Source organism: Nesoenas mayeri (assembly GCF_963082525.1).
Source record: "Nesoenas mayeri genome assembly, chromosome: 6".
NCBI classification, from domain to species: domain Eukaryota; kingdom Metazoa; phylum Chordata; class Aves; order Columbiformes; family Columbidae; genus Nesoenas; species Nesoenas mayeri.
Window position 1 is genome coordinate 10,902,892 of NC_137545.1, and position 24,652 is coordinate 10,927,543.

The following is a 24,652-nucleotide window of genomic DNA, read 5'->3' on the forward strand; positions in this document are numbered from 1 at the left end:
TCTTTGTATAGACTTCCTGACACAGAATCCACAATAAAAATAAAATCCCCCACCCACCCATAGACCCCCACCCCTCAAATTGCTTTGCTTTGTGTTTTATAAAACATATAACATCAGAAGAACGCCAGAGGCATCCTACACCACAATTTAAAAATTTGTTAACTGAGGCCTTGGTCCCAGCAGTGCATTTGCATTTGGAAATCTTGCTTCCTTTTCCTTGCTAGTTTTGTTGGCCACATATGTTACAAATGCATACAAGAGATCTAGTTTGAAATCTAATCCAGCAAAAGGAGAAAAAAAATTAAAAAGGAAGAATGAAAAATTGAACCACTTGTTTATCAGGGTTAGCTACTCTCTTACACAAAGTCTTCCCCAGTAAAGTTATGCTCAGTTATGAAAATGATAAAAAGCAAGCATGTAGCAGTTGCAGTGAAATTATTACCTTTGTTTTTTTTGTCTTATTTTTACGGTGCCTTAGATAGGCAAACTGCCGGAATCAGAAAGAAAGGGTAATTTAGAGACGTGTTCACACACAACAACCATCTGCAATTAGGTAAATATTTGGTAATGTTAAAGCTATGCAATATAACCCGGACACATGTAGCACTCAGTCCACAAACAGTTTAGCACCATATTGATAGGTCATGCAGCAAAACACTTTCTTCAAGGTTTGCTCGGAAGTTAAAAGCATGAAATAGTACAGTGCAAGGTAGTCTATACCCTTAGCTTCTATAGGGGCAAGGTGGCAACAGCTGATGCTCCTGGCTGTCCCAGAGGTATCTGTTGACAAGTCGCTGGCTCTATGTTCCCATCGTTGTCACCATGCCAGGGTTGATGTTACCTGAAAAGGTTCGATGAAAAAGAGAAAAATAAATTAGATTTTTGTGTGTGTGTACATGGGAAGCTGTGCAGGATATTGAGAGAGGATAAACAGAGTTAGTTGTCAGGACTTGCTGCAGAGTCCCGAGCACCACAAGCAAGCTCCCCACAGCCTTGCACCAGACTGGAAATGCCAAGGACCTGCCTGGCCCCTCTCCAGCCACACATGTGTTGCTTACCAGGGACACAAACTTTGTCACATTCTTTCTGCGTGTCAAATCTGTTCTCGTTGCCCCCGCAGCCGCCGTACCAGAACCGCGCACAGCTCTTGGTCTTAGGGTCGTAGTACCATTTCAGCACAAAGTTCCTGCAGGTCCCCTCGTCTTTTGGCAGCCAGCAGATATCCATGACTGAGGATAAAAGCAGGAGCAAGAAGAGTCAGCAAGAGCACTCCTGGGTGAAACACAGCCTCTCTGCATGTATTTGCATGGCAGAGAAATGACTGCGAGCGGGGCTGGCATGCAAGCTCAGAAAGGGCAACCACAGCACAGACTGTGCACGTCTCCTGCGACTAAATCCCATATCTTAGTTTGCAAAGAGAAGGTCTTTCTTTGGAGGTCACCAGCCCTGATTCACAAGGCCTTGGCCGTGTTGCTGTCACTCATCCACGGAGTGATACTGAGATGAAGGAAGAGTGCTGCAAGGCAGCAGTTCTCTGCAAATCCCGGGGATTTGCAGGAAATGAGTTGGCAGGTCTCAGAACTGGGACATGACTGGCTGGGCTGCAAGGGAAAAAGTATTGGCACCGCCACTTTCCCATTAAAAACACTGGCTTCCTCTGAAAAGAGAAATATGTCAAGATGGACCTACCACACACTGCCCCGTAGCATCCTGCAACCCTTGCTGGGTGAGCAGGGGACAAAATAACAAAGTACCTGGATGTGCTAGAGTGAAATTGCCAAATAAATTTTAAAAATAAAGTAAAAAAAGAAATAAAAAATCTGATATTAGCCACTAATTTACCATCAAGTCACAAGTAAGGCACTCCCCGCAGACAGGGATGCAGGTGGCAGTTCATGCTACCTCTACCAAGCATGGCACAACCATCAACCACCATAGTTAGTCCTGGAAAACCTTGTTACCGTAGCCATGACCCAGGCAGAGCCCCAAAATTTCTGGTATTGCACTCGTTGATGCTACTTGTTGGTGGTGTGACTTCAAGCTGCCAGTGTCCAGCCTTGGGTATGAGTAAAAGTCATAAGTCATCAGTCAAACAAGTAAATCAGTAAAACAGCTATCACAAAAAGAAATGAATGGGGGTGAAAGGGAGTGACATAGCCAAAGTGTGGAGTTCCTCTTATTAGACGGATATTTGCAGTCAGAAAAAAATGCCCTTTACCTTATTTTTTTTCCAAATCAATGTATGTAGAGTACACCAGCAATGACTGCTGAGCACATTCAGGTCTTGAAGTTATCTTGGTTAATCTTGCCTTAAGATCTAATTCAGGATTTGTTAGTTTTGTAAACCAGGTGCCAGAAATCAAGCTCCTTACAGGATTTGTTTCTTAAATTGTGGTTAATTGTCCCAAATACAGGGGAATATATAGTGAATATAGGAAAGAGTACATGAATATATTAAAAAGTGTATTTTCCAGCAAGTTTATTGGAGTCTGATGCACGCTAAACCCTTCTGGAGTTTTCATGGGAAGAAGGGCGCAAAAGATTGTCCCTGAAATCCCGACTAGAAAGTAGGTCTGGCAGCAAACCCCAGGCAATAAGAAAGCCCCGGTGATAGGTTTACTTTAGAGGAAATTGCGGCTGGTGCTGGCAGCTGCCCAGAGCCCAGGAACGTGGCAGCAAGGCCGGGATGCTCCTGGCATGGACATGGAAATGCCCCGACCAGCGTCACGAACCTTGTAGCCCAGCCATAGTACACTTCTGGATAGTCTGACAAACAGATAAAACCTTTTTGCCTGCTCATTTTAACTGCATTTTTCCCTCTTTTCCCATTCAAGGGAGTCCCCTCCATGCCATGAGGGAATGAGCAGATTGCTGCCAGAACAATGCTGTGGTCAAAAGTGTCAGACTCAAGTGGTCGGTGCTGTGGTTGAGACCAAGACTGGGTGGTTTGTTTGTTTAGTTAGGAGGGGCTGGGAATATGTCCTTTCTGAGAGTATACATGTCAAAAAGGGATGTTCCTGCCCATCATGCTATCCTACATGCAGGTTTTAATCAGGCTTTCTTTTTTAATCTCCATTTTGGCTTGGAATTTGAAATCAATGTTGATCTTCCTATTCAGCTTTTCTTTTGGGCTCCTATAACCAAAAGCTTTCCCATGTCTTTGGAAGGCTTTTTGCCTTTTTATATTATTATTTTTTTCTTTTCAAAACCCATCTCCCTTCTTCTCGGGCTTCCAAAACAGTGAAATCCAGCAGATATGAATACAAGAATTACTTTACCCCAAACTCTGCACACCCATTCAGGAATCCAACCAGTAATCAAAATATTCAGCTGATGAGAGGTATAGTTCAATTTTTCTCTGCAGAATTTTTCTCTGCTTTTCCATTCACCCCTGCTTTGAGTCTGGAATCGGCCTTCAGGATCAGCAAATGCAGAGGGAAATTCAACCAGCACTCTAAAGGCAGACCTAGTTTCAGGAAAGCTGCTGGAAATTCATTTGAATCAGGATCTCCAGTTTTCCCTGTCCTAATATTCACACCATGGGGGCTTGTGCCCTCTCTCCAGTTTCAGAGAACCATCAAACATCACCTAGTAACAGCTCTTGCTGAAACACTGGATGGCATTTTAACCAAAACCTCCCCTGCTACAAAAAAACAACAAAAAAAACCAAGCCCAAAACATAATAAATTAAATAAACACTTACCAAAAAATTTCAAGGAATTAATGGGGAGCAAGAACTAGGGAACTAAAATGTGTTTTAAGCTGTGACTTACTCTGGCAGGTTCAAAAGATGGGGGTAGCCACAGTAATTCACAGTTTTAATTCATCCTGTGGGTAAAATGGGCCTTGGATCCTCAGTCACAATTACATATGATTTTGTTACAGAAAAAAAAAAAAAGGCAATACTTAGAGGTTATCACAGCATTTAAAAGGCTTCAAATGGGAGGTGTTTCTGGAGCACATTTTTGCACTAATAAAAAGCCCTAATATTTGGGAGATCAACTTATTTTTCAGGGTTGTACCTGGCTCCAGTGCCTGGTATGGGCTGAACTAAGAGCCCAACACAACACCCAGCATTTTATAAGCTGAGCTGCAAGTGAACTCCTGTGTGTCTATTTCCATGGTGGATTCAAGCGCTGGTTTTGTAAAAAATGAAAAGAGAATAAAGCGGTGAATAGAGCTGGGGACCCTGGTGGGGTGGGCAGAGATGTGAGCATCCCTCCAGGGCCCCTCGGTTGCTTTTCTTGACTATCTGCCCAGGGCAGAGTGACGCCAAGTTCGTGAAATATCACTTTAGCCTGAACAACAGTTGCTGGAAACATCATCAAGGCATGTGATGATGATCAGAAGAGGCTGGTCTATGGGATAGGGCTAGCAGAAACACACACCCTCTGGAGAAAAATACATCAGGGAGGCTTCTCAGCTCTGTGAGGATAAAATTCTGGTCTAGATCGTAGCTACAGGTTTCTGCACAAGCCCTATGCTGCTTCCTGTGGCTGAAAAAATCCTCAAACTGCAACCAATGGATTTTTGTCCATGATGCTCATTTGCAACCCAGAACAACATCGCAATTTCCTTTTGCAAGGAGCTGCCACCCCAGGCATCTCCATGGCTGGTGGTGGCCCCCTCCTCATTTGCCTGTACAACTTGGCAGTGGCACCCACAGCTGGGTTGAGGCTGCAATGCTACCAGTGACAAAAATTCTCAAGTCTGATTTAAAAAGCCTAAAATACATCCAATCTAAACCTCCCCTGACACAACTTGAGACCATTTCCTCTTGTCCTATCACTTGTATTTGATAGCAAGGCTTTGCTGGGCTCGGGATGCCATCCCAAACTCTTTGTTTAACCAACACAGGTGATTGCAAGTCTCTGCTTCAAGAATACAGTCCTGAAGAGGCCTGCAAACACAACCCAGTAATCTCAGAACCTAGTTGAGGAGAGGTAGTAATTGCCATTTTACTGTGGGCTCCTCCCTAAACTTTGATTTTTATCTTTTGGTGCAAAAGGAAAACATCTGCACGCAAGACCCAAGCCCCATGGAGTAATTTTTCATCAAGTGTTTCAGTTACAGGCAGTGAAAAGTCTGAAATTCTTTGCCTCTCAGTGGTGCACCACCGAGTGGTGGCATCAGTTAGTCATGCAGCAACAACTTGGATTGCTTTGGGACCACGCCACACTCCAGTTCAGTGACCCCACGCTTCTCACGAAATCCAGTGCATGACTTTGCCATATAGCTGTGGTTTGCACTCAGGTTGTGCAAACACAACATGTCCTGGTGTGACAATGTGCATGCAAGGCGGCTTGCTCATGCAAAGCAGATGGTAGGTCATGGTCATGTCAAGGAGCAGGTTAAAGCCAAGTCTATACTACTGGTGATGTTGTGTTGGACAAGATTAGATGCATGCTATGGAATGGTCAAGGTGAAATAATGGATTGGCTTTGGTTTGTGACTTTCTTGGTGTGTTACCTGATGATAATCTTTCCTCAAGGGGTGGCTGCTGCATGGATTTCTCAGCTGCTGCTGGAGGAAAAAGTGTGTGGGTTTGTTTTTTAAACAATGTTTTCTCTCTGATCCAAACATTTGACAATATAATATAACTCAAAAGGATTAATCTCCATGTGGTACTTACATGGTTTTAAGCATTTGCTAATGCACTCAGCTTCGGCCTCAAATCTATTGGCATTACCACCGCAGCCACCATACCAACCCTGGCTGCAGATCTTGTGTTTGTAGTCAAAGAACCACACAATCTGATAGTCCTTGCACTGCATGCCCATGTCAAAGTCCAGCAAGCAAGGGTCTGGCCAATCTGCATGTCAAAAGGTGCAAAGGTTAAGTGACTCTGGAAGGGTTAAAAGCTGAAAAGGCAAAGAGATTGAAAAGAAAAAAAAAAAAAGAAAAAAAGCCCAATACAGGATCATGGCATCTCCTCATTGTGTGATTCCTCTGGCTGAATGCAAACCTTCCCCAGCCTCCGGCTTGCCTCTCCCTGCTCTTGATTTCATCACACCTCCAAACCCCAAGTCTCTGTACCAAGATGGTGGGAGCCCCTTACTCCACACAGGACTGGGTCCTCAGCCCTTCCCCACACCCTGCCGATCTGTTTTCAAAGCTATTTGTCTTGGCAATAACTTCTAATCCTTAAGTGTGTTTATGTTATGTTAAATGCAAGCCATATGTGGTGTACTTTAAGACTTGATGAGGATTTAAACATATGTTCCTTTCCTGCCCTGAAATGATAACTTCAGTCCAAATCCCGGAGTTTTTGTAGCAAAGGTAGGCCATCTGTGCTAGCAGCTGCTTTGCTTCTGTAAGGAGGGCAGGATCTGGGGCTTCCTCCATGGTCTGTAGGAAGGTTCACACATGGATCTCTCCTGTTGCACAGAGAACTAGAGAAGAGTCAGCTAAACAACCCATCCCAAATCCCCTGCCCAGTTTAACATCTCTAGCCTGTTGAAAAACTTAAGATCAGCATCCTTGGGGAATGTTTCCCCCAGATTGCCTGCTGCCATAAATCCTCGGGCAGAGATGTTTGCTGCAAGTGGGTCAACGAGAGGAGCTGAGATGGAGACATTTGCGTTGAAGGGCAGAGTGAGCACACAGCACATTGATTTTCCTTTGGGCAGACCTGGGCAAGCCTACACACCTTTTTTTCCAAAGAGCTGGCACACAGGGAGTTAAACAAAGACATAGGAGTGTGTGTCCAAACACTGGGAACATATGGGAAGGGTGGGATGATGGGACATGCAGCAAGGCAGAAATGAGTTGGTCCCTGTGCAGCACAAGCCCTCAGCCCCTCCACTGCAGCAAGCTTTGATGGTACCACCAGCCACGCATGAGGTCCATGCTCATATCTTTCAACGCGAGCAGCCAGACCCCAAGAGGAGCTTTGCAGCTCCTGTTGGCTGAATGCACTGAGCAGCAGCATCTTCCATGCTCTCAAATCACCTCGGGAAGAAAAGGAGCTACAGTGCAAGCAAAATGCTCAAAGAAAAACATGACAGTGATGATTCAGCGATGAGTTGTGGATGACAGTTCCATAGCTGGTGTCTGCAATAGGGCTGAGAGCCTTCCCAGACCCTTGGAGGAAGGGTTGCAACATGGTGGCACTTAGGGAACAACTGAATGTAACAGAGCTGATATAAAGAGCTTGTTGTCAACAAAAAGATGATGTATTAACAGCTACAGTGATAATGTGCTATTAACACAGGTTAATGGGATTAACAACAGGGTAGAATCTGACAGCTTGCCCATTTAGCACTTTGGTACATATGCCACTGGTGGCAGAGAAACAGGGCAAGGCCAGGTGGGTGAAACTGGAGGGAGGCTACCAGTTAGCCAATTTTATGCAAATGTTTAACATTAACTGTGCTTGGGCCCTGGCTCATCTCCCATTCTTGTGATGGAACCAGGACCTTGTTTGGGTCCCCCATGAAGATCACAGCAACTTCAGAGGGCTCTGGATCCAGCATGGGGCAGAGACCCCAATACAGGACTCAGACCCACATGGCCAAAGATGTCATCTAGGTCGTGATCTCTTGGCTCTGCAAAGCAAAGGGTTCACAGATCCTTTGATCCTGGCTGGGCTCTGAGAAAGCAGGGGTTTAGGAGCAGTCAAGACAAAGACCAGTGGCAAATGGCCAGGCTCTCTGTGGGGGTTCTGGCAGAGCACCCCAGCCCAGCGCTCCCACCATCACCCATACTCACCGTTCTCAGGCCCTTCCAGTGGTTCAGTGTTCAGCATCATGTTGGCCAGGGATATCTTGGGCTGTGCCGGTGTCTCTGGGGGGAAGAAAGAGTGGTGTCATGAAAAAGGAAGGGGATTTGCTGCAGCACCCTTGGCGCAGCCATAAACAAACTCACCAGCCCCAGCTCCAGCACGGGGGATGCACACAAATTGCAGGAGTCAGGTCTGGATCTGTTTACCCTAGCACGTACATTTCAGAAATGTTTATTGGATGCAGCTGATGGGATGAGTAATCCACAGCCACCTTGCTCTCCACAGCCAACAGGTCTGCTGCATGGATGGGCTCATACTCAGAGCTGACTGCAAAGGGGCATTCTCAGGGCCCCACATGACCATTTTGGACGGACTCCACTCAACCCACAGCATGTGACTGAGCAGGCGCTCTGAAGGAGCTGGACACGGTCTCTCTGTAGCCAATTTAACTTTGCTCCTCCGCCCTTAGGTATGCCAGGAAAAAAAAAATGTCATCCTCCAGGTAAGCAAATAGTCCGTGATTGATTTTCTCCTGTTCCCCTGCAGCCCTCAAGGACTGTCCATGCATTGCACGCCTCACCTTGACCACACTCCTCCCATCACAGCCTCACATCCCTCTAGAAACTATGTTGTTGAGGATTGTCACTTGGAAAAGAAATCCCTTGTGATTGAAAGGAGAACGTGGTTCATATTGCATCATGCCCCACATGACTGCACCCTATTGTATCATGCCCCTTTCCAGGGCAACCATGGTGCTGGAGGGCAGGAGGGGGCTGCAGCCACAGGAAGGGTTGGATTTCTTTTCTCTGGTGGAGGGTATGAGTATAAGGGGTACAGTTCTACCCAGTGTCCAGGTCACAGCTTGTGGGCATAAGTAGCATCACTGCTGCCTGCTCAATTTGTTCCCATTCAAGGTTTACTGTGTGGGAAATGCAGCTTCCCTGGGCATCAAGAGCTCCAACTCAGTGCATGCAAATGTTATTCTACACATTGATGTCTTTTCTCAACATTTTTGTGGGCACATTTATTGCTCGCGAAGGTAAGAGACCTCAGATCTGATCCAAACCCACAGAAGCCAATGGAAAGGCTCTCCCTGGGCACTGAAATTGGCTCTGATGTGCCAGAAGTAGCCAGATGCAGCACTGGCAGGACCAGTGCAAACTTCTCCACACCACCAAGCCAAGGCGTCTCTGTGCCAAACTATATTAAATAAAACATGGCTGTGTCTTACATAGCAAATCTTGGTCATGCCAGAGGGTTTAGTGAGGTTTACATGTGATCTGTACACATGGAGCTTGGATCTCTAAAGGACTAAACACTCCATTCACTCTCTTCTTCATGGTTTTTTTTGGGGGAGGGGAATAGTATGTGAAGCAGATAGGTGGCTGTGGAAGTGGCAACTGGAGAAACAGCTTCTACTTATTTTGCAATCAGGCTGGACTGAATTTACACTATGTTAACCCAGTTTGACTCTTATTAATTACAGCAATGCCGGCTGAAACTCACCAAGACACATTGTGCAAAGCCTCCTGCATGCGCAATAACCCCCGCTCTGGGACTGGCTTTAATTCTCCCACAATCTGTATTGATTTAACACCACTGAAGTGTGAACTCACATTTGCCAAAGAAGCACATTTGCAGTATTTTGTAACTGAGCTCTGCTGCTGGACCAGAGGATGCCAGACATGCAGTGACACATCTGAGCATTGCCAAGGCTGGATTGTTGGTACTGACCGACTCCCTGTCCCCTGCATGTATTTTTTCTCCATTTTTCAGGTCCTTTTTATGAAAAAATAAAAGTTCGTGTGTTTTCCTCAAGAGGTACTTACTTGTGCTGAATGTTCCTGCATAGGTTACTTTGGGTTGGGATTTCTGGTAGCCGGTAACAACGACAAGATATTTCTGTCCGCTTCTGAGTCCTTGGACGACATGCTCAGTGCCGGTCACGTTTTGCTTCTGCACAAGAGAGTGGTCGTGTGCTAAGGTGATGGTGAGATCAAAAACGTAGGCATTGTGTGGCTCGGGGCTGGCCCAGCGCAGCCTGGCACTGTTCTCGGTGACATCTGTGATCTGGATGTCATGAGTCTTTGCTGCAATGCAAAAATCAGAAGAAACAATAAGAAAAGACTTGAAGAGGAAAAGTCTCAAGGAAAAGGTGTCTCAGTACTGCAGGATCTCCTTTCTAGTCCACAGCAAATTAATTTGTCTGCAGACAGTTGTGGCATGGGCAAACCATGCTGTGACTTTGCTATCTCAGATGCTCAATCCAGCACACTGCAGGGAGGCTTTTTTTTTTCATAGCCTACATGATTTACCAAATAATTTATTTATTTTCTAGCAACCTGCTGCAATCTAGCAAACCAAAGCTTGTTGTTGTTGTTGTTTTGCTTTTTGGTTTTTTGTGTGTTTTTTGGTTTGGTTTGGTTTGGTTTTTTCCCCACAGGGTTTACACAGCCAGAAATGTGATTCCCAGCACAACTTCCCCAACAACTGTAAATGGGTCCAGTCAGATATTTCTCTAGGGTGCAATGTATTCACTGAGCTGCTGAAGACCTTCAAGCAAAGCCCGCAACGTCACCTTTGACAGGTCAAAGAAGCTCTCAGGGAAAGGTTTTCCTGCTATTGCAGAGTGTTGGATGAGACTTTTATAAACACTGCTTGGAAGCAACAGTGGAGCAAGGAACGTTCAGAAAAGTTTGTTCCCTGCAACCCAGTGAAAGCACTGACCTTGCAAAAGCTGATTGCTTTGATTTATTACTTTTAATTTATTATTTACATGGGGACACACATTCGTTGACTAGTTAAGAAGCCCTGTGCTTTGACACATGTTCTTTGTTACTTGTTCATCTAGTGCAGAGCTGCCTGCACCCCCTTGCAAAAACACATGGGAAAGCTCCTTCGCATGAAGGGAGCTTTAGCATTCCCAAAGAGGTTTCCACACTGATTCAGTGATGAACCAATGGAACTATTTATATTAGCTGATGGAGAATTCAAACACCATTGTATGAATCACCATAAATAGCAAAACTTAGCCAAGTGGTAATGCTACAAGAAAAAAAACATAGAAAGCAAACAGGCCATGCTAGAAAGAGAAGTGGGTGCCAGAGCACTGGAACAGGCTGTCCAGGAAGGTTGTGGATTCTCCTTCTCTGGAGACATTCAAACCTGCCTGTGCCATCTGCTCTAGGTGAAGCTGCTTTAGTAGGTGGGTTGGACTAGATGATCTGCAGAGGTCCCTTCCAACCCCAACCATTCTGTGATTCTGTGAAGTGCTTCTGTCACTGTACTACTGGGCTATGCACCAAATGATGAATTGCCCCATATTTGCATGCCCTGCTTGTGTTTTGCTTAGAGACAGCCTGCCCCCCACCTGGTTTTGCACAAATGTCTCAACACAAGTTGACAAAACCTCCCCCTTCCCAGTGCAGATTTCCAGTTTTGCACCCAGAATCTTATTTTCACAAGGACAAAACTTGGTCACTTAGTGACAGTTCCCATAGGAATAACCCTCTCAGGAAGAATAAAAAGCAACAACCCACTGCAGCACTGAAAACAAGGGGCACCGCTTGCATGGGGAGACCCTTTCACGTACCGCCTTGTCTTCTCCTGCCACCTGTTGCTGTGCCTGTGGTGTTCCCGGTGGTGCGGCCGGTGGCTTTGGTGTGGGCAGCGGTGCTTGCTGTGCTCTGCATGGTGGCGTTCACCTGGACCACGGTGCTGGCTGTGGTCTGATCTGTGGCTCTGGTCTGCGCGGTGGTGCTGGCAGTGGTGGTTCTGGCGCGGGCATTGGTGCTCGCAACAGCCTTGGTGCTCACAGCGGGCTTGATGCTCACACTGACAGTGCTACCAGCACTGAGGGTCTGGCTTATGGTCACGTTGGGTGCCACGTACCTGCCAAAGCAAAAGCAGTAGATATAGCTTTCCACCCCCCCAATATAAGCAGAATATTGGAAGTGGAGAGGAGCTGACACAGAAACCATTAGCAAGAAAGCCCCCAGGGTGAATAGTCTTTATATACTCCCACAGACAGGCAGTGAAAAGTGTTGCAGGAAAACAAGACAGGACTGCCTACCACTTGGGGCACAAGTCTGTCTATACACCAACTTCACACACACAGGAGTGGAATCAGTATGGAGATATGCAATTTCAAGGTGTTTGACCTCCAGAAGCCAGCACAGCCCTGTACCAGCAATGAGTGGGTGTTGGTGACACAAGCTTTCACTTCTGTTCAGAAAATATTAGGGTATATTCTATGGCAGATCTTGTATATCAGATAGTCCAGGGCAGCCCAGCCTCTGAAAATAGCTTATTGAGTGGAAAACCCCAATGTAATGTCTGGAACTCCTGAACTTCATGACAGTAACATATGCCTCCTTCATATCCTTTACACATAGAAATATAAAATTTAATACAAGTTTAAAACTCTATGTGTACTTGTCTACCCTTCTCTAGTAGATAGATCTCTTGTTCTTTTGCCACAGCACTAAACAAACAGGTAACATGCTAATAATCCTGAATTGTCATCATTAAAATTGCTTTTTATTTGTCTTTTTTTTTTTTTCCAAACAGGGACTTGGAAATTAATTGTTCTCCTCCAGACAGGCTGTTAGCAAAGCTCACTCTCTTGCAGACAAACCACTACTTACACTGCTTTCTGCCCTATGTGTCCGAGGCTCTGGCTCTTGGCTTGCTGGTCACTCTGGAACCACTCGCACTGTTTCCTTATCTCTGGAGAGAGGTAGAAAGCAAAGTCGCCTAGAAACAGAAAGAGCCTGGCATTAAACACTGGAGTTGAAGACAGTTGTTGCCTACCAGCAACATATTACATATATTTCTTCTTGATTTAAAACCCCCTCTTTTCTCCTTGCTTGCTGTGATAGAAGCTATGGAATATCTCTTGATGTTTGGTGTGGTTACTGCAGCATCCTGGGCTGGGAGATTTGTTATTCCAATTTACAAACACGAGAACAGTAACTACAAGATACCAGAGGGCTGTATGTCTAGGTCTGTCACATGTAAACAACTTCCTTATAAGAAGGCACTTCCAACCACACAGTTAATATTTTTTCAAGAGTTAAGGTTTTTCAGGACTCCTGTACGCAGTAAATGGAAAAAGCAAATAGAGAAAATGTAAACATTTATTTCCAGTGCAAGACATTCCCGAATCAGTGGTTTGTTAGCTCAGTAGACATTTTTTCAGGACTTATTTGATAAAACTGGCTTTCCTAGAAAAGACCCATTTCTTGTCCTTGCTGGCCAGGTCTGTTTAGGATCTCTGGCAGCTAGCTCTAGCTGGAAATCCAGCCTGGGGTCCCTAGTTAAGCTGAGCTGCAAATTTTCAAGGCACAGTCTTCACATCCCAAACACGGCAGCATTATTTATCCCTGAGCAAAGAATCCTATTCATTTGGTCCTCAGATCTGCATACAGCAGCTCCAGATCTCAGTTTGAGCCAGCCAAATGCCTGCTAGACGTGATGTTCATGCTGAAGTTGAGAAGGAAGATTTGCTGTGTGTTCAGGAGGCTTGGGGGGAGCCCTAGCCAGCTGCTCAGCCGCAGAGGGCCAAGAGATCCAGCAGTATCAGACACTATAGGACATGTTGGAGATGTGACCAGCAAGCCAGGTGGCATTAGGTCAGATCCCACAGGTGAGCCCATGGAGACAAAATCAAACCAAGCATAAGTACAGACTCTACTTGGCAGGCCAACAGACTGCACGGGATGGGCTGGGGAGGCCAAAGTGAACAAAACCTAGACGTATTCAACTAGGTAGACCTATGAGCAGCAACAAAACAGACCAAACAGTTCAGAACATATAGAAAGAGACTAATAATTCTGTGGACCCCACTGCCCAAAGCAGTGGTCAGGCTCAAGCCCACCCACTCAACAGGCAGGTAGATCAGACCTGGCAGATTAACCCCTCTGAGGTCACTCGTTGCCCCTTCCGTAGTACTTTAGCTGCAGGATGTTATACTTACTTCTGATAAAAGATGGCAGCAGTCTCCCAAAGCGCAGTAAGGGCTCTTCGTGAAGCTCTCCTGGTTTATCGACCAATTTGAAGAACACATCATTTGGCTCACTAGCTAGGCTATAGATATTCTTGATATTCACCTTCCTGCCAATGCCCAAGACAACAAAGAAGTATCCTTTGCATTTTGCATTGATAACTACCTTCTGCAGGTACTCAAGTTCTTGTTTATTCACTTTTCCAGTCATCATCAGAACTATGACTTTTAGATCGCGAGGGTTTGGTGCACTTTCAAAAACATGAGCCATAGTGTGTTCAATTGCACTTGCTATTGCCCTTGTGCCATGGAGCTGCGTCATTTGGTTGTGAAGGTAATTAATGATCTTTTCTTTGGATCCATAATCAGTTAGTGAAAACTCAGTTTTTATGGGTGGAAAGCTTGAGTTGGTTTCATATTCATAAGGAGCTTGCTGGAGAACCGCCACTCTGGCGTGGTGCTGAGATACTTTTGGCTCAGAGCTGATTTCCAGGTTGCTTACAAGGTGGGAAATGTACTTCTTAATCTCGTTAAACTGCAGAGGGGTAGTGGACTCCGAGCTATCCATGATGAAGGCGATGTCAGTGTCTACATCTGTTGGGACTGCCCTTTTGTCTCTGAATACAGGTCTCTGACTACCAAAACCACAGACAGGATCAGGGTCGCACACATCTAGGGAAGAAATACAGTAGGTTTCACCTGAAGAAACTGAAGATGACCCTCCCTTGCCCCTGTAAAAATCTCTTGTGTCATATGAAATACTGTCAAGCCATGAACATTCAGTGGTCCATTACTTGATACCAAAGTCATTTCATCCCAAAACACATTTATGCATTTTTTGTGTGTGCTCCTCCCTTGTTCAAAGAGATCCCTCAAGTGCTTTGTCATAAATGGCAGAAAGCCATATTTTAGAGCTTTTAGCTATTGGTATTTGGGCTGTAAAAATGGGAACTGGCCAAAAAGAGGAGCTTCTCGTTGCAAAGTGGAGAACACCCATGCTAAAAAGCAAACCTCATCCACAATGCTCAGCCTAAGACTATGAATACCTCGTCTTCAGCAGCAAAAGGGCTCACTCCCAACTGAGCTTCCCTTCTGCACCACTGACAACCAACTGCTGTGCAACCAGAAGGACTTGGCACTGTCTAGAAGAGAAATTGGATGTCTTACCCAGACAAATGTGACAAGTCAAGAGCCTCCGGATAGTTTCATTCAGCTGATTGCCGCTGGCTGGAAGAACAATTGCATGTCCAACTGCTGTGTTGTTGATCTGGTGAGGGGCAAACAGAAAAACATGGTGTTAGTAATGTTAGTTTTGTTCTTTGCAGCTCAAAGTAGGGGAGAGCAATTCACAACTCTAAGGGATTCTCTGCTCAGCGTGCTGCTTTTGGTAGAACCCCTTGGAGGAGCCTAATGCCCCTGACATCAGACAGTGGGACTATTTTAGAGCTAAACTCCAAGAAAAGGGTCAGGCACCTGAACCAGTGCTCAGTGTACTTGTCTGGGGCTTTTTTGTTGCTTTAAATCTCTGTACTTCTTCTCTCTCTTTCTGCCAATGGTAGTTCTACCTTCCAACCCTTTGCCTTTTTGTCTCAATCAGATCTTTCTCACTATTGAGACTGTCTTTTCTTCTGTTTCATACCACACCTGGCATGCTGGGGCCATATTCTGGGAAACAAATGAGTCATCATAACCTCACAAGCATTTTGCAGCATGCACTGCGTTTTGGATTTCTCTCCTAATAGATGTGATGGATGAGTTTTGTCAGTAATGCTTTCTCGGTGCTAAGAACTTGAAAGGTCTGTGGAAGCCAGCCACCGCTTGTGGGAGCCAACACCATCAATCTCCCCAGCAAACCAGACTAAGATCATCAGCAGAAAAAGAAAGAAAGGGTGAAAGATCTCAACCTCCAGAGCTCTGGTGAGAACCGGGTCCTGACTGCTGGTGAGGAACACAGGCATGACCCCAGCATCGTAGAGTTTCAACACGGCATCGTTGAGCTGTGGGGAGGCTCTTGTTTCCCCATAGCTGAAAAAGACAGCCACTTTCCTCATGAGAAAGCCACTTCGGGCACGCTTGAAGGTATTCCTGGCCACGAAGGACATGGCAGTCTCCAGGCTGCGTGGTTTTGTGGTCAGGGTTGCCTGGAAGTTTTGGATCTGCTGGAGGAGGCTTGATTTCTTCCTGGCATCAGCAAAGCGGATCTCTGTGGTGACCTCATTGTTGTAGGTGACCAGAGCCACCCGGGCACCCCGGGGACAGTTGCTCTCAGCGATGGTTAAGTTGTTGACCACTCTGAGCACGGTTTGCTTCATCCTGTTAAAAGCATCCCTTTGGACGCCCGAGGAGGTGTCAATAGCAAAGGCCAGCTCAGTTGGGAAGACTGGGCACTCCTTGGGACCTGCCAGAAACATGTGTTGGGAACGAATAGTACCCCAAATGGTTGTCAGGGTGCAAGGGGTTAATCATTCATACCACATGTGTGGGGAGAGAAACAATTCTGGCACATGGTCACACTAGGGTTTAAAGGACTGAAGGTGACTTACCATAGCAGCAAGCTGTGGAAGAGATTGGGAGGAAAAAGCAGTTTGGTCAGTGCCTTTTGTGTCACATGATGGACATACAAGGGTAGTGACAGGGAATTTGTGAAGCACTGATGTACTCACGGCATTTGTCTTTGATGTTCCGCACAAGTGCACATTGCTTTAGAAAATAAAATGAAAAAGAGATATATGACACAGTCAACAAAAACATGTTTCAAAACAAGAGAGAAATGATGCCACACTTACATCTCTGGATTCTCCTTTATCACCTTTAAGTCCCTGTTTAAAAAAGAAAGTAAAATTGAGTGTGATGGTTATTTTCAGGGTGCCCCAAGAACCCAGTTGCAGTAACTATTTAACCACAGGTTGTAGAGAAGCCGGGGGGAAACCTGCCTGTTTTCATTTGTATTTCCAACAATGGGGGGAAATGTTTTTCCCTGTGAGGAGTAAAATTGTCTGAGACCAAACCCAAATCGGACATTTACAATGCTCTTGGTTCAGGTGCAAAGGGAGCCAAGACACTTTGGCCTTTCTAGGGTGCTCTGTGCCAGTCAGATTTGGCCCTGGACCACATCCTGTATGGGGGGTGAAAAATGATAAAGAGCTGAGAACTTCCTAGAATGAGCTTTATGTCGCATGCTACCATGAGTATAAATCCTCATGTCTGATAAAAACCTGTCTCTTGACTTTTTCATTCTGCATTGCAGTTTGAGCATGGGTGAACATCAGTGGTAAACATTGAGTCAGGACTTTACAGAGACACATCCAAGGCAAAAGAAGAGGAATTTGCCCAACTTGAAATTAGCAGCAGATGGAGGTGGGCTTATTTTTCAACCCCTGGCACCAACAGGGACCACTACATTTCTCAGAGAGTCTCTCTGGGGAGGAGGCCAGAGGCCCCATCAACAATGCAGTGAACACTTACAGATGATCCAGGATATCCAACTTCTCCTTTCTGACCAGGTGTCCCAGGATCTCCTGCATTCCCCTAGAGATGAAGAGAGCAAAGAAATCCTCTCCATGAACATCTGCAGGAGTGTGGCTTAACACTTAGGGGGAAAAGATGCACACATCTTTCAGATCATTCATGCAGAGGGCAAAAATTTTGTCATGGTCTAACTTACTCTGCGACCTCTGTTTCCTTTAGGGCCGGGACCTCCAGCACCACCGCGGTCACCAGGTCCACCCTAGTTGCAGAAAAACACAAACAATAGCTCCAAATCTGCACAGGACCACAGCTAACTGCTACATTGCTTGGAAAATAAATGTGTAGACCATGGGTTGTACTGTACCTTGGGTCCTGGGTAGCCTATGAAGCCACGTTCTCCCTGAAACAATATAACAGTTTATTTGAGTATAAGGTTTTAGAAAATGAACCTGATTCTGCAGGCGGATCTATAGCACCTTAAGGAATTAAATGATGGAGGAAAAAGAGAGATACCGCAAATTCATTTTATAATTTTGTTCCTCATACAATTAACAAAAAGCAAACATCTACTTTTCTTAAGGTCTGATTGCTTCTCTAAGGCTATTTTCAACTGTAGAGGAACTATCAGGGCTGCTGGCAATATTGTTTTCAAGCCTTACAGACATTCATAGGGCTTTCTGGCCAGAAGGTACAAAAAGATTATACCTCCTCCTTTGAGAAGCTGATTTATTTAAGGAAATCCAAGACAAAGATAGAGGGGAATGGTCTGAAGAGTCTTGCCTGATTTTCTCACCAGTGCACACATAGGGCTGATTTCTGTCCCTATGTGCATACACCTACCTTTCTACCTTTAGGACCTGGGCCACCAATTCCATCTCGTCCATCATCACCCTAAAATTGGAAAGCCAAAGTCATTAATATGCAGTCATATTTGAATAACTTAAACCCCACAGATTCAGCAAAACCAATAGAAAGAATCCACAGATGCCACAGGCCCTTGAGAAATACTTCTATAGATGAAATTCTTGCCAGAAAAAAAAGCACAAAAAGGTGGTGTCAAAACTACAAATCTGCATTGAAACCTGAGCAGTAGACACATATATTGTGTCCCAGGTGGAAGTCAGCAATAGAAAGCAGGTTAGGAGGACAGTCAGTGCTAGGGGTGCACTTATAGCTGTGTCTGACCCAAGCTTGTCCCCCCTTGTTTTGCATAAAGAGTTTTTTCCTCAGTTGACTCCTCATTACACAGAGTAATGAGAATCAGGCCCCATGAAAGGGTTCATATTGTCCATGCTTCCTTTTAATAGATTACTTTTGATTAGCACAAATGTCAGTTCAGGGTGTCTACCCACCCCTCATGCAATGAGCCAGGACAAGGCCAAGAAATTCTGGACAGCCTCAGCTCTGCAGACTGATCTCTGAGATGCTAAAAGTCACTGTTCAAGTGATATAATTGATCTCATCAAAGGGACAACCATCACCAAATATACTCATGCCAGAGAAGAACATAAGGCTGATTTTCCTTTCTCATATATTGAGGATGCAAATTCCATAGGGGAACTAGACTCTCTGCTGTGAAGGGCTGTGGCCCATTTGCTACAGGAGAGAGTTCAGCCCAACATCATCGAAGCGTGAGTGTATGGCCACACTTACCATCTCTCCTCGTGGGCCTGGCTGTCCATTTTGCCCTTTGGGTCCAGGGTTTCCAGGCTCACCCTAAAAGCAGGAGCATCTGTTAAAGCATGTGCTGGAAGTCCAGGCAACTCTGAGCCTTTCCCATCCCACCAGCACTGGTTTCTTTACATAGACCAGTCTGCAGTGGTCCTTGCAACAGAAAGTCATGGCTAGACCTACAGTCCACCAACACTACACGAACACAGACCTTGCTTTGCTCCACACTCTGCAATCCAGTGAAGAGAAGCTAATTTTGCTCCAAGTTGTTAATCTCCAGTATTTTTTTAAGCTCACTCCTACCTAGCTTTTCACTGCTGTTTTAGTTGCTGATGGTCCATGGTCATGAAGACATACCTTTCGTCCCAGGGGACCAATCCTGCCTCGCTCTCCTGGGGCTCCTGGTGGTCCACTACCAGCCTGGAACAGAAACAGGGAGAGGTATGTTGGCAATGTGTCAATAAACCAGGTGCCCCAGAAACTAGAGGCTTGGATAACTGTAGAAACTGAGTATTAACTACTAGGACTGGTGCCTCTCAAAAAACCTTAGGAAATTCGGAAGTCTAATTCACAGTTGGGAAGAGTTGAAGGACCAGGTCAGCTGAATGCAAGTATCAGCAGCAACCTATATTGTCCTCAGAGAAACTCCCCCAGGGAAAGTGTAGGCAGGAGGGGCAAAGTCCTGTTCAGGGTGTTGAAATGCAAGATGTTTCTGGCTTTATGGCTATGAGAATTGCTGGGGTGGGCAGCAGTGAGGAGAACTAAATGCCTGGGGACCTCTAAGTGAGCATGTGAGATGGTCATGTTCTCTCCTCAGAGACTGAAACTTTGTGGGGGCTGCACCGCCATTCACTCAGGGATGTTCTTTAATTAAGATCACAAACAATAATGGTCCAAACACTGAGGTCCTGAATCCTTTGTGGTTGCTTTTAACTTTTTCTCTTCTGTAACTCTTGATCAAGAAATCTTTTCCATAAGTTGAGAGGAGGATTGTACTGGAAGAGTGTGTTATAAGAGAATGAAACAGAGCTAGGGTACTAGAGAAGGAAACAGGAAGACATATCTGTTGCATCTTATTAGCTCAATGAGGTGTTCTTGCTGAGCACAGTTGGGTCAATGGCTGAGAAGCAGCAGAAGAGTTTACCCTGGGTCCAGGAACGCCCTGCTCTCCTCTTATGCCTGGTGTGCCAAGCTGTCCAGGTGGACCCTGTGCAGGAAAAAAAGAAAGACTGTGTCAAAACACATGAGTAGAAGCACACCAATGATACACAAGAGGATGCAAATGTTACGGTGCCCAAGAGATAATTTTCAAACACATCGCAACTTTGGTAGAATGAATGCAATGGCAGGATTGATGTCTTGAGACAGGGCCACAGTGCACCCAAAAATCCCCAAATCCCAATAGTCTTCACTGACGAGACTCTTTGATGGAGCAGCTGAGATTAAATAATGACACAGCATAATAACATAAGACATTCATTTTGCCGTAAGTTCACTGACCTGTGGCCCTCTCATGCCTTGTTCTCCAGCTGGCCCCGCTTGACCGAGTGAGCCCTTAGTACCCTTGAAGTGCAAAATGGACAACACAGATTAGCATGGCAGGACATGGTCAACACCATGGGGAGGGAGAGGAGTTTTCAGGGCCTTTAGAGCTGCATAAAGAGCAGGGAAGAACAGTTATTTGTTGGGATTTTTTTGCAAAATATGGTTATAGCAGAGAATGAGCACAGAACTGGTGGGGTAATTTGCCTCTTGCAATCAATGGGTATCAATCTCCTTCACTCTTTGGGCCCATTGTGCTGCTCTAGCAGCACTCAGAGATGAAGCATCTGAGCAGGGAACTCTGCAGAGGATGGACAGCCCCAGGCATGTGAACACCTGGTTCGCACAGAGTCCAGCAAGGATCATACAGGGGGATGAGCCACAGGAGGAGAAGGAGGGAAATCAGGAGAGAGGAGAGAGAGCAGAAGAAGCAAAGCTTGCACGTGTCTTCTCTTGGCACATCCCTCTAGGTGCTGGGGCTGCCTGGATGGTAGTGTGGCAGAAGCCCCAGGTCTTGTCCCCATCACCACTTACCTTAACACCAATCGGTCCCCTTCGTCCTGCCATACCCTGTGAATGAAGAAACAATGAGCCTTCTTATGCAAGTATGTTCAGCACATGCGTTTCTCTACTGCTTTTAGATCCATGTATCACTGCTTCTCTTAGTCCGAAATCATGTTTGAATAGTTTAAACTACTGGGAAAGGAGAAGGAAATCTACACTCCACAATCTGCAAAACAGTCAGCTTTTGTAAAACAAACTTTGGCATGTTTTCTCCTTTCTCACATCCCTTGACCCTCCACACAGGTGAGTTCCTCACTTGCACATGCATAGCGTCTGTTTTGCCACTGGTTTATGCACTGTCCCTGGGGGACATGCCCCAAGAACAGGCAGCAGCAGAGCAGCAGGGAATGCATTCCCAGACATCACAGCTACACCAGCTCCAGTTTAGATTTTGCCTTTTAAAAACCAGCAGCAAAATGCAGATGCTGGAGTAAACAGGTGTAGCTCCATTATCTCAGTGGAGTTACTCTGGTTGTAATAAAATCAGGATTAAATCTCTTGACACTTGTAGAAACAAAACATGTGGGAAAGCAGAAGGGTAAAAAGTTATTGTCAATCGAATCTTGTTTCCTGCTGACTGTGGGTCTGGCAGCTCACCCTCCTCCCGACTCCACCTTCTTGGCCTTCCGGTCCTGCTGGTCCTGGCTCTCCCTAAGGGAAAAGCAAAACTCACATGAGACCCCTGAGATGAACAGGCACCAGAAAAATATGTTCAATTCTCAAAAAAAAAAAACCAAAAAACCACAACAAAAAAAGGGTCCTCTCACACAAGCATTGGTAGAAATCCTTTTAACAATTCACAGATGCCATCAAGTTTCTAAGCTAGCACAAGCTGACATTCTCATTCTTTGGCAAATGACATTATAAGGTGCATTTTTATTCTGAGACAATATGAAAACAAATGGGTTTTGAAATTTTCCAAGGAGCGTGTGGGTTTTTTTTTTTCAAAGGTTTCAGGTGAATCAGGATGCTCAGATTTGGTATCATCTAAACAGTTCTCTGCTTTTGAATATGACCCACAAGAACATATGAAGTTAATTTCCAAGTACAAAGTTGTTTTCAGTGACAATTTCCCAAAGGGCATTGTAAAATAAAGTTGCGGGTTTTTTTAAAAAAGGACACTTTTTACACAAAACATATTTTAAACTGACGTCTTCCCAGAGAAAGCTTTGGTTGCAAATCAACAACATTTTCCAGTGGAAAAATATTCCATCTTACAAAGGCATGATGAGTTTAAGAATCTTGCACCTTTTTGGCAGCATACTCTTTTCTTACTTTCTCTGTCCCATTCTATTGTAAAAACCAAAAAACAACAAAAGACAACAAAGAAACTTTACCATTGGTCCAATTTCACCCTTTTGGCCTCTGGAACCCCGTTGAGTATTATCAGCTCCTGAATCTCCCTGAAAGCAGTAGAGCAATGAGAAACATCTGTGTAAGTGGGACATGGAAGTCAGACATCATAAACCACTCTGCTATAGCTCAGAACTAACATATTTTTTTCTTTTTTATTTTTTGACTGAATTAAATGAAGTACTGTTGGTGTTTTCAGACAGACACAGCTTTTCAACTGATAAATATAGTAATACTATTGAAGAAGAAGAGAAGGGGAATTTTTATATAATGAAACAGTGATTGACAGGTTGGTATCAAGAGGAATTTGTTACCAACTTTCCACCCCCAAGTCCTTGCCCCTGCCAAGCTGCATTTAATAAGCCTGAGTGCAGGCTTGCTGATGACCCCCAGAATTGGTGGAAAGTGTGTGGAAAATCACGAAGGTGCCTTAGCAGTATTTACCGGATCTCCACGAAGCCCACGGTCACCTCGTTCTCCTCGTTCACCTTTAACTCCCTTATCACCCTGTAGGAAAGAAATGGAGTTGGAGAGAGCAGCCCTTGCCTGCTGTGCACCTTTGCCCAGGTCCTCAGCCCTGAGGGGAGAGTGATGGCTTTCCAACCTCCCCTGGCTCAAATCCACCTTTTCACCATCATTTAACCCAGTTGTAAATGTGAGAAAAGCCTACCCTCCTTCCGGAGTATCCCTTCTCTCCAGAGGAGCCTGGCAAACCCTTGTCTCCCTGCAAAATATAAGTATTTTAGAAGAATATTTGCCACTTTCGGGGCCCTGCCACTGGAGCATCTTGTTACAAAGAGAAAAGCAATTAAAATAACTGACCTCTTCTCCATCAATGCCATCCAGACCCATTTCTCCCAGTTCACCCTGTGGAAGAGAAGTGAGGGACAGATGCTCACCAAGGGAAAGGGGGATGGGGAGGGGGACACGTGTCTATATGCTCATGCTCACCACCGTGGCATGAGGAAATAGCTCCATACCTTCTCTCCTGGGAATCCCCGAGAGCCCTAAAAAAATCAGAAAAGGGAGTTACTCCACTTTTACCTCATTCATCCCCATAGGAAGCAGTGGGGAAGGGGGGCTGTGCTTGGCAGTAGAGCCAGGATTGGGACAACCCCAGGGCTTGCTGCACCAGGGTTCAAGTGCCTTTTATTTCTCTTATGCCAATCTTCTTCAGCCACCTCCTCAATGCTTGTGTCAAGATGAAATATGCAGATTGTGGGTGTCAGCCAGCTGATCCAATAAAATACCTTGCTCCTTAGCCACAACTCTTTCTTTACTGGCTTTCTTTTCTCCCTACCCCCATTTTTATATTAATCCAAATCCAGTCTTGGCAGCTTTGTCCAAGGCTGGACAGCTCTTTAAAGAGACTCCATATCTCAGCTTCAGTAATGGGCTTGGTTCCTGCCAGAGGATCCTGTGGTCAGAGGAAATGGTAGGAAATGCCCCTTAATATCACTGTATATTTCCCACAAATATTGCGCATTTCACCACCTTTTCTGGCTCGTAGTACAGCTGCTGTCCTGAACCAAGGTTCCTCTTTAAAGCAGCAACCATGGCTCATTTTTCTCCCTCCTACCCAAAAGAAGATTTTAACCCTCATACCATCCCACTCCTGGGCCAAGACACACACACCCCACTTCTGGGTGTTAAGAACAAATCCATTTCTTCTCACACCTCTCCCGTAGAGCCATCTGCAGAAAATAAATCAGCCCTGTCTACAGATTGAGCCTGGGTCACTGGGCTGCCCTCTTGCTCTTCATAGCAATGCTAAAGCCATGACACCTGCAGAAAGCCTTGGTGCTTGACCAGGTGGACATCACCACCCAAGCAGACGTGGCAGCTGTTACGTGACATCCCAGAGCAGCAGAAGTTGCCCTCAGTGGACTCCCACCAGCTGGACTGTGGGCCTGCTCCATGCAGGCTCCTTCCACATGTACCTTGGTTCCTCTGTGCCCGGGACATCCCTGGAAACCTTGTGTCCCATTCACACCTGGAGGTCCACGCTCACCCTGTTACATGGAGATGAAAACATAATGGTCAGAGTTTGTGTATTGCGTGCATTTCTTTAGCTGAGTGTCAGCAAGCATGGGAGGTGACTTGGAAGCGTATGAGAAAATGGATCACTGGGTATTGAAAGGTCAGCATCCACCCACCCCACTATCTCCTGCCTGCAACCTTCAATGCCATAGAGGTCAACTGCAACTCTTAATCACTTAGAAACAGCCTTGCCAAACTCTCAGCTATGAAAGAGCTTTGTAAAACTTCTTCAAAATTAAAATAGCAAGACAGAACCCTCAGAGCTCTGCATAGTTCTCTAATCACAC

At 45.4% G+C, this 24,652-nt stretch overlaps 1 protein-coding gene across 1 annotated transcript in view; it reads right to left on the reverse strand.

Annotated features, from left to right (window-relative positions):
- Positions 1-800: 800 nt before the first annotated feature.
- COL6A3 (collagen type VI alpha 3 chain) overlaps positions 801-24,652 on the reverse strand; it is a gene marked incomplete at both ends in the record, with an annotated part of 52,123 nt that continues 28,271 nt past the window's right edge. Inside the window, 29 exons of the mRNA XM_080346296.1 lie at positions 801-841; positions 1,059-1,229; positions 5,470-5,523; positions 5,633-5,812; positions 7,711-7,785; positions 9,553-9,813; positions 11,316-11,614; positions 12,370-12,478; positions 13,701-14,399; positions 14,895-14,994; positions 15,632-16,125; positions 16,379-16,427; positions 16,514-16,546; positions 17,193-17,255; positions 17,392-17,454; positions 17,560-17,595; positions 18,036-18,086; positions 18,849-18,911; positions 19,224-19,286; positions 20,011-20,073; positions 20,367-20,429; positions 20,943-20,978; positions 21,570-21,623; positions 22,310-22,375; positions 22,770-22,832; positions 22,996-23,049; positions 23,148-23,192; positions 23,306-23,332; positions 24,266-24,337. Of these exons, the coding sequence (XP_080202422.1) occupies positions 801-841; positions 1,059-1,229; positions 5,470-5,523; positions 5,633-5,812; positions 7,711-7,785; positions 9,553-9,813; positions 11,316-11,614; positions 12,370-12,478; positions 13,701-14,399; positions 14,895-14,994; positions 15,632-16,125; positions 16,379-16,427; positions 16,514-16,546; positions 17,193-17,255; positions 17,392-17,454; positions 17,560-17,595; positions 18,036-18,086; positions 18,849-18,911; positions 19,224-19,286; positions 20,011-20,073; positions 20,367-20,429; positions 20,943-20,978; positions 21,570-21,623; positions 22,310-22,375; positions 22,770-22,832; positions 22,996-23,049; positions 23,148-23,192; positions 23,306-23,332; positions 24,266-24,337 (3,447 nt within the window). The remainder of the gene's footprint in view (positions 842-1,058; positions 1,230-5,469; positions 5,524-5,632; positions 5,813-7,710; positions 7,786-9,552; positions 9,814-11,315; positions 11,615-12,369; positions 12,479-13,700; positions 14,400-14,894; positions 14,995-15,631; positions 16,126-16,378; positions 16,428-16,513; positions 16,547-17,192; positions 17,256-17,391; positions 17,455-17,559; positions 17,596-18,035; positions 18,087-18,848; positions 18,912-19,223; positions 19,287-20,010; positions 20,074-20,366; positions 20,430-20,942; positions 20,979-21,569; positions 21,624-22,309; positions 22,376-22,769; positions 22,833-22,995; positions 23,050-23,147; positions 23,193-23,305; positions 23,333-24,265; positions 24,338-24,652) is intronic.